General features: G+C 42.4%; 1 protein-coding gene across 1 annotated transcript in view; it reads right to left on the bottom strand.

The window, feature by feature from the left end:
* Positions 1-673: 673 nt before the first annotated feature.
* Positions 674-14,731, bottom strand: part of LOC118556439 (glycosyltransferase-like domain-containing protein 1) — a 14,815-nt gene continuing 757 nt past the window's right edge. Inside the window, exons 2-11 of the mRNA XM_036138664.1 lie at positions 13,165-13,355; positions 9,818-9,985; positions 9,194-9,367; positions 7,407-7,511; positions 7,219-7,335; positions 5,870-5,979; positions 5,003-5,147; positions 2,990-3,060; positions 1,158-1,249; positions 674-1,057 (exon numbers count right to left, since the gene is read on the bottom strand). Of these exons, the coding sequence (XP_035994557.1) occupies positions 983-1,057; positions 1,158-1,249; positions 2,990-3,060; positions 5,003-5,147; positions 5,870-5,979; positions 7,219-7,335; positions 7,407-7,511; positions 9,194-9,367; positions 9,818-9,985; positions 13,165-13,355 (1,248 nt within the window). The 3' untranslated portion in view covers positions 674-982. The remainder of the gene's footprint in view (positions 1,058-1,157; positions 1,250-2,989; positions 3,061-5,002; positions 5,148-5,869; positions 5,980-7,218; positions 7,336-7,406; positions 7,512-9,193; positions 9,368-9,817; positions 9,986-13,164; positions 13,356-14,731) is intronic.

Here is a 14,731-nt window from a genome sequence, read left to right as displayed (position 1 = left end):
CTTAATTTTCTTCTTCTTGCTCCTGGTCTACGTCCTATGCGCTTTTCAGCTCATCTGGAATTTAAGGATGCAGTTGGAGTTTATTTTAGCTTCTGAGATGTATATCAGCTGCTATGGTTACACATCATAATAAATGTTCCAAACATGAAAACATAAAGATCCTCCAAACAACACAGTATGTGAGAAAAATATTATAAAAAGCAACGACTAATCAAAAAAAGGAGGAAATGAAGTTCCTTAAAAAGATTTGCAGAACAGAACTACTCCAACATGCATATATATATATATATATATATATATATATATATATATATATATACATAATATATGCATGCATATGTGTGTGTGTTAAAGACCACTCAGAAAAACCACTGCGTGGGTGAACTAATAGCGATGAGCTAATAGCTTTCATAAATGGTTGTTCAAAGTGTAACTTCTAAACCCAGAGATGACTTTGTTTTCATATGTCTTATCAGCCCAAGTCCAACATGTTTACTGTAATATCTGGATTGCAGTATCTACACAGCTTTTGTGGCTGATGTGTTGTTTTCTTTTGGTGGACCACACATTAAGCCAACAGTAGAAGATCAACATGACAGGCCTGCCTGAGCATCTCGGCTCATCAGAAGATTATTTGAAACTAACCCACTTTAATAAAGTAATGGATCAGGACTTATTTTTGGTCTTTTATTAAAAACAGTAAAAGGTTGATGTGAACTTAACCTCTACAGACATTTGTGTACAGCAAGCATCTGTAAATCCATCAGAACCCGAACTAGAACATCGACCCGACTGCTTATTCCTGCAGTGAGATTCCAGTTTCAGGGGCGGAGGAGATATTTCTGGTCCAGCATCAGAGTCTCTAACCTCAGTCTGGATCCAGAATGAGCTTTAAAGTTCACCTGATCCACCCCAGCTCTGACCAGAACTTGCTCTGACCCACACCTCAGGGATAATTGAACACCCCAGCATGGTGGTGCGTTCAGGAACCTTCAGCAGACAGAAGACCCTTGAACTGTGTTTTCAGGGAGGTCCAGGAGTACAAAGAGGTGTCCACCTGCAGAATCAGAACCAGAACCATCCATCTTTAACCTACTGTGCCTCTTAAAAAAAAGAAAAACTGAACCCAGTATTCAACCAAAGATGAAGGGGGTTACCATGATGACGTGTCTACGGGCGAGGTCAGGTCTCTTGCAGAGTTCCTGCAGCCGCTTACAGAGCTGCTCAGGGGTCGAGTACAAATACTGATCTGGGACAGAGAGGAGGAGGAGGAGGTCAGGAGGAGGCCTGGGCGATAAACCGAAACATTTTCCCGAAATTTACAAAAATAACCAACGTCATTTTACCCATGATGGTACTTTTGGTATTAAAAACAATAAAATGAAAAGTTATTTTATAACTAAAGGAAGACTATGCTCCTGTCCCTTTAAGATGCTGCACTACATGTACAGGCTGCATTTCACAAGTTGAAGCAGCGGTGGTGGTTGAGCTGCTAGAGGAAGAGTACCGTATTTTTCGGACCATAAGGTGCACCAGATTATAAGGTGCACTAAATATTCTTCTGAAGTGTGTAATATCCACCCACCCACGTACATCTCTATCCGTCTCTGCCGGGAGGACAGAGTAGTTGGACTACACCGCCCTGTTTCTAACAGGCCAAAATAAATGTAACTATTATATTGAACTAACTTTCTAGGTTTATTGATGCTAGCGTACTCGGGGCGCGGGCTGCCTAAAGGTTCCTACATACTCAGGCGTACTGTGCGCATACTGTGAGCTTGGCGGACTCCACACTGAATCTCTGTGGATGTTTTACTCTTTATAGTTGACCGTACTGTTGCCTACATTTCTTGTAGAAAATTCCTACAATTCCCAGACTTTCTGCCAGTGGGACAAAGTGGTGGAACGGATGGTAAAATGCGGGATTAGCTAGCTGAACACCTAGAGCCGTTTATTTTCCAGCAGGCTCCCACCTGTCAGTGAGAACAGTGATGCTGCGCGTCCTGCAGACCGCCTGCTAGAAGCAGCTCAGTGTGTCATATAAAACAGTTTGATGTAAAGACTTCTTGCTGCCCAGAAGTTTATAGTGTGACACATACCTGTATGCGCAGATTCCGCCTCAAGTACGCGCAGACCTCCTTAGAGTGAACTACACCCGAGAATGTAGGAGCCTTTACATGAATGCATTTCTAATTTAGACATTACAGTCAGGCAGTCTTGTAGACAGCTCAGGAGTCCGATCAGGTAGTGTACCGTAATGTTCCGAATATCCATTGAGTGGAGCAGCTTTGTTGGTTACCAAAGTCGTACTTACACATTTTACCAGATGTATGAGCACATTGTACCAAAAAATATCGGTCAGTAAGCACAACGGCGATCATATATACGCTGCATTGGATTATAAGGCGCACTATACATTTTTGAGAAAATTTAAGGATTTTAAGTGTGACTTATAGTCTGAAAAATACGGTAGCAGTTGGTAAATGTGTTGCAGCCACATCTGGTCTCTGGTCGAGTCACAGGATGGACCCGCACGTTTGTCTGACTGTACATTATATCAATAACAAACTAAGACTATGCACCAGAGTACTCGGGACAGCTTACTGTCCAGCCGATACTGGGGAGATGGTCGGACCAAGTTTAAGCTCTCTGTACGGTACATCAAGGAAGAGGCCCGTGTCGGTATTACTACTGGTGCAAACAAAGCTAAAGCTGCCGAGCTCAATAGATAGATGGATGCAAGTGCAGCATTTTGGGCACAGGCTGCACCTGACAATCGCTAAGTGTGCACATCTTAATGGAGTTACTGCAAACAGTACAGCCGCTCCATAGCATATTTATTATCACTTAGTCTTTAATCTGTATACCCTGTTAGGGGAATTTGCATCTATTAAGATAATTTAGCTGTGATTGTCCAGTTGAATAAGGAGGAGGTCAGGAGGTACAGGTGTTGCAGCCAGAGCAGTGGAGCCGTCTCAGGTGTGTTTACCTGGGAATATTTCAGGATACACCAGAGCCTTTGGACACAGAGGGAAACATCCACAGTGAACAGCTTCCAGCCTGAAACAGGTCAGAGATCCCAGATCAGCTCATCAACACTGAGACACAGTCAGGAGAAATCAGACTAAAACAAGGAAAACTGGTTCAACATAGAAACTTTAAAACCCAAATCCTCGTTCCTCCCCTCACACTGGGCTCATGGTTCCGCCCCTTTGTTTCTGTGTGTGGTGTGTTGAGTTTTAATGTGAATGCAGACTCAAAGAACCGGAGATCTGAGGACAGAACCTGGTAGAACTTGTCTGATGTCCAATTAGGTGGCTCTGCTGATGTTGGGTCAACTCACCATGAAGTTATCTGATCAGAAGTGACTCACGCTGGCTGCAGGGCCTTAATGAGCTCTGCTGATGATCTGGGTTCATCAGACAAAATCAGATTCAGACCTAATGAGGATCAAAGTGTCAGTGAGGCCCCGGGCCCCCATGGTTGGGTTGTTTCCTCTCCAGAACCTCTGACAGCTGAGCATGACCTAGAGGGAGATACCCTGGAATGTCTGGAAGTGTTGTGAGAAGGAGTGGGAAGGATCCAGGGTGGGAACACCTCTGACAGCTGTTTGTGTCCTGGGTTACAGATGTGTACAAACACCAACTTAGTATAGATTCAACCCCGCACCCCCACTGTCTCTGGCTTAGAACCAAGCAAGTCAAATCCATGAAAATGTTAGATTTACGTCTTATTTTAACAATCAACAATTAGTAGCAATTAAGGAGGAAATACACCAGACGTGTACGCTTAGCTTAGGTTAGCTTTTCATTTTATTCAGTCAATAAATATACACTAGGAGCATAATATGTGCGTACAATGCACGTATTTACGCTACGCAATGCCTACATTAAATTGAAGTTCTAATTTCAGATGCATATACGCTCCTGTTTGGCAGGGAATAAACCAGAAAACATCCTGTGTCAAAGTTCACTTCCAAAAGTACCCCAAAAAGTCGAGTTTATTTGGCCACAAGGTGGTAGAAGTCATCTTGTTGTTGACGCTGCAGATTGATGGGATGCGCTTATTTTTGTTGAGCTCTCTGCTTTTCATCTCATAACAGTTCGGCAACTAGAGGAAAGAAGGCCAAGGTGCACCTTCTACTTGGTGCTCTCCATGTGGAGAAGGTTCTTTCAGAGCAGAAACACTCAGCTGTGGAGCGTAATTTGCAGCATCTCGTGTAAATTTACTCTTTTAAAAACACGGCCTTAAGCTGTGCTGCTTACGTTATGCACCTGGTTTATTTCCTCCTTTAGTCTCACTGCAACATGTTAAGAATTTTGTATCTTAAAACTGCTTTAACTGTTTTCACTTTATTTTTGTAAGACTCAGACTAAAGTTGACAAATGGACCAGAGACTAATTAGAAACCACAGCAACCTGTTCCCACTGAGCACCAAAAAAAAACATGATGAAAACTTTAGCAGGAACATAAATTAGAATTGCATGGACCCAATCGTTGTTTACATTAATAAACCTGATTCTCAATGACTTTTTTAATGGGATACAAATTACATCCATTAAGGACATAGCAGCTTTGTAATACAGGAAAACCACATTAACCCTTTTTTTTCTGAGTGGCTGTTGATTTGCCTACAAATTTCTACTCACAAAGTAAATAAAGATATTCTCATAGTGATATTTGTTAGTATTGAGTCTTTATTGCTAATATCTTTCAGATCTTTAGTAGAAATAACCCTGTCTTCAGATTTTGTCTGTAAGTATAAAAATGTGACCACCCTACTTCTGACACTTTGTACTTAAGAGTGAAAACACGTCTCTTCTTCTGATCAAAGGCTATCATCGCCATTTTCTCCTCACCTTACATGCAGCTCTCTCACTAACGCTCAGGCCATTTTAGGCTTTTCACACTAAAATATTTTTGACCTACTGGTTATTCATCTACCTGCATTTCAGTTGTCCTTTTGTCTTATTGTCATTATCCTTCGCTTTTAAAAACTCACATGGCCACGCCGAAGAACTCGTGTCTGGCGGTTGAGACGACCACGTCTGCGTCACACAGCACTTTGAGGTACTGGTCCTTACTGGACAGGAAGCCCCAGTTCAGGATGTGGGACTGAAGGAGACGCTGCGAGGAGGAGAAGATCTCTGCAGGTGGAGAACACAGCTTTGTCACGTTAGGGTGTTCCTTACTCCTGACTGAGCTTCCTGTTACTGCTTGTTTGTGGAGAGTGATGAATGCAAAAGATTACATCAGTTTATTTGACTAAAACCTGAAAGAAACCGAGTGATGTGATTCTCAGAATATTATCCTTGAATAAAAATCAATAGGAACATGTTCTCTCGGGCCTGCGTCCTGCTCCTGGTCTGTGATGAGGTTTATGTTGGTAATTAGAGGAAGAGGACAGTTTGATGAGGACAGATCTCTCTGATTAAACTAGCGGAGTCCCCAACAGGTGAAAGTGATCAATACTCGGAGCTGTTAGTGAAATCACTCAGCTCCTAATGTGATTGGCTCTCGGCTGATTTACTGCCAGCTGTTTGTTCTGCACTAAAACTTTACGATCCAATAACTCAGAGTGGGCTCGGCCCGCTAAAACACCCACTCATCAACACTCCATCACATCGTTATTAAAACACTGAAACACACCCAGAGGGGAGACACAGCTGCTGGGACACAGGTAAGCACACGCCTGAACAAACCAAGACGCAGAATGCAGGAGCTATGGTTTGGGTCCTGGTACCAGCCCAGGTTCTTCAGGACTGAATTATACTTTACTGAATTATGAAAATCCCAAACAATAACAGCTTTTAGCTCTATTTCTGCAGCCCCACACAGTTCCAGGTGTGCTGAGCAGGTGAGTGTGTACCTGGCACATCGGTGAATGTCTCTCCCAGCACTGACAGCTTGAAGTCCAGCTGTTTTTCCTTCAGTTTGATTAGAGTGCTGAAGAACAGCTCAGGGTTCTTGTCGTGTTCCCTTTAAATAAAGATAGCAGGAGGTTCCAGTTTGTTAATGCAACAAATTAATCTTCCTTATCATTCCCCAGTTAGTTATGGAGTACCACAGGGCTCTGTGCTCGGACCAGTTCTCTTTACTGTATGCGTCCACTTGGTAAAATTCACAGTGTGGAATAAATTTTATTTTTTTATACAATATCTCTGCAGCCCCAATAACTTATCAACTCTGATGATATTTTATGTTTATTCATAAATACTGGCAAATCAAAAGAGTTACTTAGACGTGGGGTTCCCGAAGTTCTCAGCCTGCAACCCCCAAAATAACAACAGCAGAGAGCCGCAACCAACTTTGGCAGGGTGGTTTTTTTTTAAGGAATAAAGTAGTAATTTTGTGAGAACGCGTACAAAAAACGCAGTTTCCCCCAGTGTTAAAATGAGGAATGTTGAGCATTTTGTAACGTTACACTTTAGTATCGACTTAACAAATAAGAAATACTAAATCATTATAGCAAATCAGCATCACATTAGTGCTGGTGTTAAGACTTTTAAACAATTGTGCAAACAACTGGGTGTCTTTATTCTCATAATATTACAACTTTATTCTGGAAATGTTCTTTATTCTTCTACACCTAAAATTCTGACTATATTCTCCTAATTAAAATAAGAAAAAGAATATTTGCAATATGGACATTTTAGATAAAAGAAAATAATTTTGCCACGGATAAGTACATTTACACAAAAAAAAAATCTGAAATCTTGACATAAATGTCACATATTTGTGAGAAAATAGTCAAATTTGTAAATATTCAATATTCAGCTTACTAAAGGCATAAATTTGCTATATTAAAACCAGCATATCTCTGTAAAGTTAGAAATTTTGGATCATTTGGATGATCTCGAGACCCCCACTTGTGGATCTCTGACGTAGACTGCAGTGTTGAATATCTGGAGCATGTAACAAAAGTAATTTCCCTCTAGGATTATTAAAGTATGTCTGATTCTGAATAAAAGACATGACTGGTTGGATGGATCCAGAGTGAAATCAGAGGCTCAGTCCGCATCTAAGAAGTTTAAGTCCTGTGTTCTACATGCTTGTCTAACCCTGTATGACCAAACAACTGCTACTGCAGCACGGATTGTGGAGTTTATTGTTATAATGCGTTGGTCCACACCTTTCAGTTTCATGGAGGTTCTGCATGATGACACAGATTAGCAGAGCCGACTAGATAAAAACAGATTGGGTCGGACCAGAACTCACCACCTATGAGGCCATACGATGTGGAGAGGGTCCGCCTGGTCCACCGGCTCTGGGTGCTGAACAGGAGTCGGAACGCTTCTTGGTTCAGATGAAGACTCAGCTGGATCCTCCTTACACCTATCAAGTCAGAACCAACAGCTGTGATGACCTATAAAAGATCCGACTCAGTGTGCGGATCATGTGACTACCGTGATGTCTGCTGCTGATTGGTCTGCGACGTGACGATACGACGATCGCTCTGAGACGTCGCTGCAGGGCGCCGAAGACGTCTGAGTTTGTGCTCAGGCAGCAGACTGGCAAACAGAACCAGAATTACACGAACAGAACCCAGATTAACAGGGACAAATAACAGAACATGACAGCGTCTCAGACTCTGGCTGTTTGTTCCTCTGAGGACTGAGAAAACAGGTCCATTTGAGGAATGAACAGTCTGACCGCAGGCAGTAAAACCAATCAGCTTATTGATGATGGTAGAGATGATGTCACCTCGGAGTCTGATTAAAGATGAAGGTCAACGACTGCTGAGGCTGCTGGGGTTTATAATCAGGGTAATAATCAGAGAGAGACGCTGCAGGGAGGGCAGATCATTGCAGCGCTCATGCACTGACTGCAGAGCAAACGCCTCAGGACTCCCTCCAGCTGGTCGGTCCTGCAGAAATGATCCCAGACCCAACAGAACCATGACATTTATAAAACACAGCTCTGTTAGGGATTCACTGGGAAACAGTTGGAGCTGATTATAATAAAGAGCGAGGGAACCCATTTTAAACTTTGTTCAGACTGATTGAGTTAATCAGAGAAGCTGAGGAGCAGCAGCCAACCACCAACTGGATCCATTTATTCATGAGTCAGCAGACTTTGTTCTGTTAGATCTGAAAATTGATCAGTAATAAAATCCAGTAGATTTTGGGTTGGTTTCTGGATGCTCTGTTGTTAAAGTAAACAGTTTTAAACAAAGATAAACATTTGAAATACTTTAAACTCGTGCAGAAATGGGAAAGATGTTAAAAATGAAAGGTTTTTTTATGTATTTTGGGTACTTTTCAATTATTTTTCTTCTTCTTGAGTTCATCTTGTTCTGTGTCCTTCCATGAATCATCTGACCCTTTGCTTTGTGTCCAACACATAAACGCAGACTAGAACCAGAACCAGTCCCCCCCCCCCCCTGCTGCAGTGGGACAGTAGAAGAAGAAACGCACAGCTGCTCGTCATGCGACGTTCCCATTGATCTCAGAGGAGTCAGGGTTCAGCAGCGGCCATGATGGATGGAACGTCCGTTTCACTCTGCAGGACTCGATTACTATTCAGTTACAATGACAGGCTGACGGATGGATGCAAGTTGTCACTACGGCCACAGAGAGACAGCCGACACCCTCAGGGTCAGCACGTGTTTCAGGGCTTGAGGCTGAACCTGAACGACGGTAAAGCTCCAGAACTCAGAGGTGGGTTTGTTTCCTGAGGATCACAGGACTGAAGCACAGGAACTTTTGATCTGAAAATGGACTGAAATGGTTAGAACCCGTCAGTAGCAGCATCATCCTCCACACCCGGCTGTGTTAAGAGGGATAGGAGGAATAATCCTGCCAGCTCCTGATCCCTCTAGGACGCAGTGGAAGCAAATAGAGGGTTCATATCCAACCACAGGGCAGGACAAAGGTCCTGTTAAATAAAAGAATAAGAAGGAGACTGAATGATGGCAGTTTATTTGATATTTTATCTGAGGCTTTTCATCCATTCCTGCATCCATCTCTCAATGAAACATTACGAGCAGGTCTATGAATAAACGATCAGAATCATCCGAAGTGAAGGTTTTTTAAATGTTCTTCTGCTTCACAAAGGTGGAAAAACCTCCTCAGCATGTTGGTGAGTTCTGTTAATCTCCTTCAGGTGTGTTTAATCCAGGGAAACATCTTAAACATGCAGGTGGTTAGATGTTTAGAACCACTGTTACAGTCTGAGAACAGCTTAAACCCACCTGGTGATGTCAGGGAACTGGACCGGGTAGCTCAGAACCACGCACTTCGGACGGATCAGCCGGTCTAGGTCTTTGGGCCTGTGGTCTGGGATCTTCTTCATGAACGACGGGATGGAGGACAGGAAGGACTCCATGTTGAAGCGGGAGTTAAAGACCACCACATCTGACACCAGGCTGCGGAGACCAGAGACAAACCCAATCAGGACAGCAGAGGGGACCGGTCCAGACGATCTAAGGTGGGTTTGGATATCCAACGGGCCCATCAGACTCCTACTAATGATCGCTGCTGCGGTCTGATGCTGTAATGTGGTTAGAGAAGACGGAGCAGCTGCAGCTTATTGATGAGCTGCCAGCTGATCAACAACAATCAGTTTTACAGTCAGACAGCCGATCAATAACCTGAACCACTTTAATTAGACATCATCAACCAATCAGGTTGCTCCTCATCATTAACCAATCAGAGGCCAATATGAAGAAACACATTATCAAACTGAGCTCAGTTTATTATGATCAGATTGTTAGATACGTTTATTCATCAGATTACTGCTGGACCAAAACTCATCCGGACCAGAACTGATCACCCACCCAACACCACAGACATGATCGTTAAAGCTGGACGGTTACCATGAGAGCACCTGGTTGTATCCATACTGAAAGTCTCGCTCCTGGTCTTTCCGGACCGGGTAGACCAGCTGGTTCTCGTGGAAGTACAGGACCTTCTTCAGCCGGGCCAGATCGGGTCTGAGAGCCACCAGCTCACACAGGTTCAGTACTGAGCTGCTAAACAGAGCCCTGTGGAGAATAATACGACGTTAACGGACCTTCCCTGCAGAACCAAGGAAGTTACCAATTAAGACCACAGAGAGGTCCACAAGAGGCCATTTCAGACAAGTTCAGAACGGGTAGAAACCGGTTTGACCAAAAACCATAACTTTAAATTTATACTGCAGGCAGAGCAGAATAGAACCAGAACTCCTGATTTTGTTTGACAAGTTCTTCTCAGCAGCAGGAGTCACCTGGTCCAAAATCAGATATATGCACAACCATGAGGTCCGTAGCCCTGCAGAGGCTCCTGTGGAGGTTCTCCTGATCTGATGGTTTTTACAAGAGCTGCACAGAATAACGAAAATCCAGTTGTCCAAACATGAATGTATGTATGAACACAACTGCAAGGACTGCTTGACTGTAAAATATTTTCAAGTCAATTCAATTCAATTTTATTTCTATGGTGCCAATTCATCATACATGTCATCTCAAGGCACTTTCCAAAGTCAAATTCAATCAGATTATACAGATTGGTCAGAAAGTTTCCTCTCTAAGGAAACCCAGCAGATTGCATCAAGTATCTCCAAGCAGCATTCACTCCTGAAAGAGCGTAGAGCCACAGTGGACAGTCGTCTGCATTGTTGATGTCTTTGCAGCAATCCCTTATACTGAGCATGCATGAAGCGACAGTGGAGAGGAAAACTCCCCTTTAACAGGGAGGAGAACCTCCAGCAGAACCAGAACCAGACTCAGTGTGAACGCTCATCTGCCTCCACCCACTGGGGCTTAGAGAAGACAGAGCAGAGACACAGTAGGAGAGACAAATATAATTTGGTAGGATGTTATATTTCTTCATGCCAGTAATGCATCTGGCCAGTAGGGTGAAGGAGTCTCAATGGTTAATCACAACCATTATCTCCACAGTAATATTCAACAATAAAAATCCAAAATGCTTTGGTTAATATCACACACCCCATGATTTTACCGCCTGTGACTGCCTGTGCTTAAGCTCCTGGTGATAAGACTCAGATGTCTGGTTATCTTAAAGTTCAGAGCTGTGATGGTTGTTGCTCTGAACCCGGTCTGGGAATGAGTCAGCGGCAGCAGCAGCAGAAGCAGGGACTAAAGCCCCGCACATGAAACTGATCCTCTTATCAACCATCAGATCAGGAGTTTCAGACAATCTAAAAGCAGCAGACACATCTTCATCCTGCTGCTCCTCAGCCTCAGGGCTTCTAACAGAACTCAGCTTACTGGTTATCACCTAAAAACTACAGAACTACATCCATAAAGATGCTTATTTTATTGACTTGTCCTCAGCTTTTAGCTGTATACAACCCCATATTGTAGTTGCTCGTCTCATGAGTAGTCACATTAACCAGGATTTAGTTTGCTGGTTGATTTTCTAACAAACAGACCCTAGAGGGTCAACGGTGTTGTATCAGACATACGTTTATCCTCCCCTGGTTCCTCTCAGGGCTGTGCCCTTTCACCAGTGATATTCATTTAATACACTAATGAGTGTATTAATGTCAGAGTCAAAATGAGGTCAAACACATCCTAAAGTTTGCTGATGACTCTGTGACTTTGTCTCTGTTTGATGAATAGGACTTTCATCGCGGCTCTGTGGTGAAGGGTTGCATTAGCTGGTGTGAACTCTTGTTTCTGAAGATTAATGTGTCAAAAACCAAAGATATGTTATTAGATTTTAAAGACGCCTCTGCCATCACAACCAGTTTTTATCCAAAAGCATTAAAAATACGTCGGCACCATCACAGACAACAGTTTGACCTCCGTAGCTATTATAGAGGCAGTCTGGGCAAAGGCTCACCAGGGTAGGTTATTTTTACCGGAAATTGACGACTTCTAACGTTGACACATCTTTTATGAAAATGTGTTACTCTAGTTTTATTGAGTTAGCTTTACGTTTTCTTTTATTTGTTGGTTTGAATCCCTCCCACTGAAACATAAACACAGACTAAACAGCGTAGTAACGATGGGCAGCAGTCTTGTAGAAATACCCCAGCTCTACAGAACCAGTCCAAACGAAGGCTAACGGTATCCCTGCTGACCCAAACCACCTTCTTTACCGTAAAAACAGGTTGCTGCCATTGCCAAAGTGCAATAAAAAATGGTACAAATGTTTATGTGAAACTGTTAGTTTCAGCCTCAATAGTTATGGGACCCGAGGAGCCCAATTGGGCCTGTAGAAGCTTATTGTTGTATCCTGGTTGTTTGGTGCATGTTGAGTTTATTTTTTGTACTTTTGTAAACTTGTATTTTTCCTTGTATTTATTCTTTGCTGGCTGCAAAAAATGTGCCCCTTGGGTATAATACAGTTTCTTGAGCTCTAATTCTGACTCAGGAACCACCATCTTAACTTCTTATTCATCTGTTCCAGAGGAATCCTAGCCTCGTGAGACCATCCTGATCTCGCGAGCTTTCAAGGTTTCACTCGCAGATCAGTCTGGCTACTCTCCGTTAAAGAAAATTTGGAGCCGTTCACCAAACGAACGTCCAATCAGCGTTGGCTTTGAGACGGGTTGAGGTGTGACGCAACGGGAAGCGCGTCAGTTCAGTCTAAACAACATGGCGGCTTCAGCCGATGAAACTAGCGTTAGCGTGGCTATCGAGCAAGTTTTATCGGAATTACAGAGTATTTCTCTGCTGAGCTAACGAGCCTTTACCTGCAGCAGCAAGAGTAGCTTGGCTTGTGGTTGTGTTTTCGTTGTCGCTCTGTTACGAGCGACGACAAATCTGATTGGTTCATTTGGCCCGTCTATCACCAACATAGGCCAATCAGCTAACCAGTATTTTCGCCCCTTCCCAAAATTACTTCAACGGAAGGTTTCCAGATGGATATGCGGAGCAAATCTATCTGGCGGAGTCAGGTAAGAGGAATCCATAGAAAAACCATGTTTAGGACACATTCCAAAGGTTTGGCAAATAAATATCAGGGTACAGTCACTGGACAGGCTTACCTGCATTACTGACTGATAAAAATGTTGGAAAGTTAGAAACACAAGATCACCTCATGCTGTTGGAGACCCTTAAACGATCTTACAGCAAGATAAGAACAGATTTACGCTGCTAGCTCTTCACAGAAGGCTGTACCAATGAAAGAAGCCCTTTAAGGCCTCAGAAACATCAGCTTTTATCTGGATACTGGTAGTCTACCTGCCTGATGTCACATGTGCGCCTCTCACCTGTAAGACGAACAGGCAGGAATGGTCTGGCTGAAGTACAGAGCGGCTGTTCTCGCTCTCCAGTGCCATTTCTTGGCGGGCAGCGTGAAGACAGAGCAGCCGTCAACGTTCTCCTTCAAAAGGTCGATCAGCTGTTTGTGAGAGCCGCCATAAAACGCCTCGACCAGCAGGACGCTGGGAGAGACGCCGACCTGGTGGAGAGAGGTCAGTCAGCAGTCATTTTTATCAGTAAAGGTGTGTATGCATTTGTGTTCAGCCCTGAAACCCTTAAATAAAATTTTATAAAACTAGCCAGAGCTACAACATAATGGTTTAGATCAAAGCATAAAAATATGTTGGAATGGTCTAGTCCAAGAGTCTGCAACCTGTGGCTCTTTGGACCTTTTGCAATACCTTTTAACAAATCAAGCTAAAAACAAATAAATATTCTTAAAAACAGATACAATAACAAATGCAAAGGACTAATAATATATCTTGGGTAATTATTTTACATAAATTCCCACAAATATCACTACATCATTAATAAATGTATCCATCCTATTTTTGCAAAAGGTTTTGTATTTTCTTTATTTAAAACCTAAAAATATAATTAAAACAGTGGTTCTTTACCAATTACAACAACTTCCCTAAAGTAGATATTGATAAAAAATTTGCCTCTTTGTAAAAGATTGTTATATTTCTGGCTCTAAACGAGTTTAATTTAGCTGAACTGTGGGTAAAAACGTCTCCTTGGATTGGAGAATCTGTGCCATGACATGAAAACTGGGTTCACAGATGCTCCCCATCTAAGTTAACTGAGTTTGAGCTGTTTTGCAGAGAGAAACTGGAACGAAATCACGTCTTCACACTTACAAACCTGGTAGAGACATAACCCAGAAGATTTACAGCTTAACTGCAGTGAAAAGTGATTTTGCATGGGGGCTATGAATACAAATGCAAACTACACTTTAAAGAGTTCTATCTGTAATTTAAAACAATGACATTTCTGTCTGCTTTGCATTGATGCACAGCTTTGTGTGGGTTGATCACATAAAATGCATTGAAGCTTGACGATGCAGCGAGGTAAAGTGTTAAAGTTCAAGTCGTGGCTTCCGTCCCTTGCTGCTACTGGGCACAGAGATCAGTGAAATTTCAACTCGAGATTTTATTTAAATACGCAACCAATATCCAAAAGGTTAAAGGTCATATGAACAAAGTTCATGTGCGATAAATGCAGTCTGTCAACTTGGATGCCAGATGTTTATCATATTTAATAAATTACAGCATACATTCGGTTGGGTTTGTTTTTCAGATTAACAGTATCTGTGAAATTAACTTTTTATCAGATATTAAACTTTTTATTAAGCCCACATTTCTCTATAAAACTTATTTTTTATTGGGCTGATGTATTATAATCTTAAATGTCACAATATTATTAGTTGTAAGCCGAAATAGATAGCTAATGTAAAGGCTTGAAAACATCCATCATTTTCAAATTTACCGAATATGATGTTTCAGATCCTCTGAAACATCATATTCACTGATTCTAAGATACAAATAATCGGTTTTTCACTCCATCATGAGTCAC

The sequence above is a fragment of the Fundulus heteroclitus genome, chromosome 7, assembly GCF_011125445.2.
Source record: "Fundulus heteroclitus isolate FHET01 chromosome 7, MU-UCD_Fhet_4.1, whole genome shotgun sequence".
In the NCBI taxonomy this organism is placed as follows: Eukaryota; Metazoa; Chordata; class Actinopteri; order Cyprinodontiformes; family Fundulidae; genus Fundulus; species Fundulus heteroclitus.
The sequence above is the reverse complement of the archived record's forward strand: the minus strand, read 5'-3'. Positions and strand labels throughout refer to the sequence as shown.